Genomic DNA, 4,975 nt, shown 5'->3' with positions numbered 1-4,975 from the left:
AGTAATAATAATGTGGAGTGGTAGATTAGATACAAATTATCTCACAAATATTGTGTACAGCTTGTAGTAAAACACCGCAGACATTTAGAAACGCTATAGAAGTTTTAAAAAATGCAAAACTAGTCTATTGTAAAACAGATTTCACCTGAAATACAGCTGCTATAACCAAGGCGCTGAAAGGTTATTCAGAGGCACACATCTGTCTTCCCCCTCCCATCCCCCCGCCCGCAGGTTACCCTACTTTTTGCTCTTCCTAGAGAGGAGCAATGAAACAAATATTATTCAGAGTAAACAATATGTGTTGATCAGCAGAAAAGGTTGGAGGGAAATTGTCCAGTATGAGGTTTCCCCCCAACTGGATTGGGTGTGGATCAGCGTAGAGACGCCTGAATGTGAGTGTGTTTCCTTTCTTAACCTAAGTTAGAACCCCCAGTGAGAGAAAGAAAGAAAGAAAAAGAAAAAAACGGGAAGAAGGCCAGCTGTAGAGGGAGAGAGAGAGAGAGAGAGAGAGAGAGAGAGAGAGAGAGAGAGAGAGAGAGAGAGAGAGAGAGAGAGAGAGAGAGAGAGAGAGAGAGAGAGAGAGAGAGAGAGAGAGAGAGAAATAATGAAATAATGAAAGGAAGAAGAGTAGAAAATGAAGCCGCTCTGCTCCCAGCGCGGCCGGCCGCCTCCTTGGTTCCTCCAGTCAGAGATCATGGCACGACGTGTCTGTCTTCACCGTGTGCGAATAAACCTCATGCGGCTGCTGATCCCCTGGCGGAGTCATTCTTTTCTCTTTTTGTCTGCGATTACAGAACCAGACACGCACCACTTCTTTCTCCAACTGGAGGCTGTCTGCCAGCGAGGAGATCTCCTGCGCTGCAGGCTTGGGACACTTGAGGAAATGCGTTTCCAGTACGCCCTTGACACTCACCTCGATGGAGGTTCGCTTCTTACGCTTGCGGCCCTGGGCAGCGATCTTGTCAATGCTGGTTGGGCTCCCAGTGGATGAATCTGCCTCCTCCAGCCACTTGTTCAGCAGGGGCTTCAGCTTACACATGTTCTTGAAGCTCAGTTGCAAAGCCTCGAACCTGCAGATGGTGGTCTGCGAGAACACGTTGCCGTACAGTGTGCCCAGCGCCAGCCCCACGTCAGCCTGTGTGAAACCCAACTTGATTCTTCTTTGTTTGAATTGTTTGGCGAACTGTTCCAACTCATCAGAGGTTGGTGTCTCCTCATCCGAGTGGTCCTGGCAGTGATGCGAACCCAGCTCACCATGGTCGGGAGGCTCCCGGAGCACAGGGTGCAGGCTCTGCGTGGAGGCGGCCGCCGGCGGTGGGGTGAGTCCCCCGTGCTCCAGCATGCCACTCACGGTGAAGCCCGGCTGAGAGTACACATTGAGGGGTTGGCCGCTTGACGTGATGGACGGGTTTGGAGCTGGGCTCGCTCCCCAGGCATTCGGGTGGTTGGTGTGCGGCGAGTGGTGAGCTACGTGTGGCGAGCGGTGATGGATGATCGCACCCAGTTGCAGATCTTCACGCCCAGGCTTCACGTCCTGCTGATCCAGGGGGCTGGTGGCCAGTGTGGAGGACCATGGGCCCCCATCGCTCAGACTGGTCACCCAGTGGTGCCCGAGGGGATGCCCATTGCTGGGAACTCCCTGCAAGTAATCACTTTGGAGAAGTTTTTGAGGATTGCGGAAAGGACTCCCCTGCTGCATGCCCGCAGAGTCCGCATGGACCAGGGAGCTGGAACTGAGAATGCTGTAGGGATTCGAGGCAGCTGTGGCCATGGTCGGTGAGGATCCCCTACTAGTTATAATGTGGCAAAGGGAGCAGCTTCAGCCTTTGACATCTACGGTGCGGGGGAGCCAAAGCCGCTCGCGCGGGTTACCGGCACCCGCCGAGGCCAATCGCTGTGCGACTCCGCCAGGCCAGGCGTGAGCACAGCCAATGGCGGCGCGGGAGGCCGAGCTCGCTTTCCAAATTAGGCTGGCGAGGCTCGGGAGTTTCAGTGAGACCCAAGCAGGAAGTGAATCAATCTTTCGGCTCCATTGGCTCCCTAGCGCAGACTGGCAGCGGCTGTTTTGGTTAACCCTTTCCCCCCTCCCCCAGTCTCCGCGGGTGTTTGCTGCTGAGGAGAAGGGGAGATAAGAGGGTTGTATTCCTGAGGGCGAGAAAGGGGGTGGGGGTGAAGAGGCAGCAAACTGGGGTTTAAGAATTCCCTTTGGCTTATTTGGATCAAGCTAAGGAAAGAAGCGGGGAGGGGGGGAATAAAACAAGTTGAAATGTCATTTTGATCTCAGTGAGTAAACATTTTTCACACATCGTTCTCCGTTAGTGTGTGGTGGGGACTATAAAACAACACGCAGCGACAAACTTTTCGTCAAGTAACGATTTCGATAGGAACCTCAATCAATGAATTTGCCACCACAATAGACGCTCCTTCCATTTATTTCACTGCTTTCACCCAATCATTTCTAAGAAATCCGAAAGGCGATCTAAGAAAAAGATGCATAGCATTTTCTTTAAAAAAATTGCTTTAGGGTGCCAGGAAGCGAATGGTTTGGGAAGGCAAATTTTGATATGAGAGTGACAAAATTCAGTTACTTTTAAGTTTGCTTCCCGGAGAGGGAGATCTTTGGGGTAGCTTGTTTTATTACCGCTCCAAAGTCACCGCATATCAGAGGTCCCACAACTGGTCTTAGAAGCGCTCTACTGGCAGTCCTCATTCACACTCCAGACCTGCAGCGGACCCGCTTCCAGTAAGTGCACCACAGGCACACATTTGTGATACTGAATGCTGTCTCCATGAAGTTACAAAAATCCACCCACTCTTCTCCCCGCCAAACTGAAGAAAATGTAATTGTTCACTGTACCTAGGAAATTCAGATAGAGACAGGGCTATTTGACATCAACTATACCCACCCAGTAATCGATCCCCACCAAGCTTGAATTTGCTTGCAGGTAGTAAAAACAGGACTGTTTTGACATTTTCTTTAGAAGAAAAGAGGCAAGACTTGTATCGTTCTTAGCTTTTATAAGTTAAAGAAGAACAAGTCCCTGTGCTCGACAGCCCCGCGCAAAGGCGTTGCTTGGAAGCAGACCTGGAGGGAAATGCAAAGATTTTAGATTTACTATAGCTAGGAAAAGGCAACGTCCGATACCCAACAAGAAATCTCAAGGTTTTTTTTCTCCTTCTTAAATGACCTTTCGATGAATAATTTTGGAGGTAACCTAGGTGCGTAATTATATTTGCAGTTACAGAAGACGGCATTAGACTTCCCTTATTGGTTTGAAATTCCATTAAATATATTGCAAGAGCTCCTAGGTTAAGCTTGATTTAAATTTGCATACATTTTCATATATTTAGCAGAAATAAAAGAAGGCTTGCAGCTACCAGAAAGTCATTAAGGCATTAGTTTCTCTAAGAAGACAGATCTGAAGAAAATGCAAGAAAATGAGAAAAAATAAAAAACAAGGTGAGCTTATTCTGCCATTCCTTTATATAGTTAAAGAGCATCTATTTCCTGTGAAACTAGAGATTTCGCATGACAATGAAGAGCAATAGGAGCCGATATTTTTAAATGTAAACGTGTTTGTTAGGCAGGGAAACCCTGGCATCTTCTTGAAATCTATTTCTTTGGCTCTGAAAAAAAGAAGATAAACACTAATTATTGACAGAGAGGATCATTTACTATCCTCCCCCTCCTCCTGCATCCTCATTGAAATTGTAGCTTCATTTGCCGATGTCCTATTGTAAAGGCTTATCTACTTTTAACCTAGACATTGATTTTTTTTCTTCCCTGACTTTCTCTCTCTCTCTCTCTCTCTCTCTCTCTCTCTCTCTCTCTCTCTCTCTCTCTCTCTCTCTCTGTCTCTCTGTCTCTCTCTCTGTCTCTGTCTCTCTGTCTCTCTGTCTCTCTGTCTCTCTCTCTCTCTCTCTCTCTCTCTCTCTCTCTCTCTCTCTCTCTCTCTCTCTCTCTCTCTCTCTCTCTCTCCTCTCTCTCCCTCTCTCCCTCTCTCTCTTTTCATGGGCATGCATTCACTTTCTGTCTTTATGTCTGTCTCTATCTCTCTCATCTTTTCTGTCGAAAGGTACAAAAGCCATTTCTTACTGCCAACTATGTGCACGGCCCTTTGCGAGAACTGGAAGCTCATTTGTGCCTGAATTTACACTTCTCAAAGAGCTAAGAACTTGTGGGAAATCAAACCAAAATAAAAGTGTTAGGTGTTCGGTTAGGCTCCTTGCTCCAGGATCCGTTTGCTAGTCTGTGTTGGGTCACCTTAGAGGTCAGAAGGAAATGTGCTGATGAAACCGTCCCTGTGAAAATGATCATGACCATTGCCATGTTATTCGTGGTGGATTCCCCACCCCCATCTAGCAGCTGCTTTTGAGAGTGAGTTGCTAATCTTAGTTCAGCCATTCAGGAAGTTGAGATAATTATCAACCGATAAGGCTTTTGCATGTAGAAGGAGTCCTTTTCCAATTATGACTTGCCCAAACTCTTAAAATCAACTTTCCCTTTGCTCTTGGTCTCTGCTTTGGGAACCCTTTGGCTAGGAAAGCAAAAGTGGCTCAGACCATTTGCTATGAACTAGAGGTGGAGGAAGTAGCAGAGAGGGGGCTTTCGCACCCACAAACAGGTTTTATTTACACCCTGTTTTCCTGTCTTTAAGAATGGTTAAAATGGCTTTTATTCCCCCCTTCCCCCCAACAGAAATCTTTGCATTTCAGTCCTTCTCTTTTCTTTCCACTTTTCTCTTACTTTATCCTTTTTTCTCCTCTTTTCCTTGTCTCTTCTCTCTTCTCTTCCTCTCATCTTCCCCCTCTCTGACTTAAACATTGAAAAAAATAGTTCCCATAAATATAGATAGTGCCTCTTGCATTCAGGTGTTGCTGAGTGATCGAATCTTCTCTTGTATGCAAGGTGTTTTGCTTTAGAAGAAAATATCTACATATAGTCAAATCTTGCTGTTCTAACTAATCTACTGGA

General features: G+C 46.9%; 1 protein-coding gene across 1 annotated transcript; it reads right to left on the bottom strand.

The window, feature by feature from the left end:
• Positions 1 to 685: 685 nt before the first annotated feature.
• On the bottom strand, positions 686 to 1,771 carry Pou3f4 (POU class 3 homeobox 4). Its single transcript, XM_090326045.1, has one exon. It carries the CDS (start codon positions 1,769 to 1,771, stop codon positions 686 to 688), a length of 1,086 nt encoding a protein of 361 aa, XP_090182171.1.
• Between the last annotated feature and the right edge of the window lie 3,204 nt (positions 1,772 to 4,975).

The sequence above is a fragment of the Megascapheus bottae genome, chromosome X (assembly GCF_031878675.1).
Source record: "Megascapheus bottae isolate mThoBot1 chromosome X, mThoBot2.hap1, whole genome shotgun sequence".
NCBI lineage: Eukaryota > Metazoa > Chordata > Mammalia > Rodentia > Geomyidae > Megascapheus > Megascapheus bottae.
This window is presented reverse-complemented; position numbering and strand designations above follow the sequence as displayed.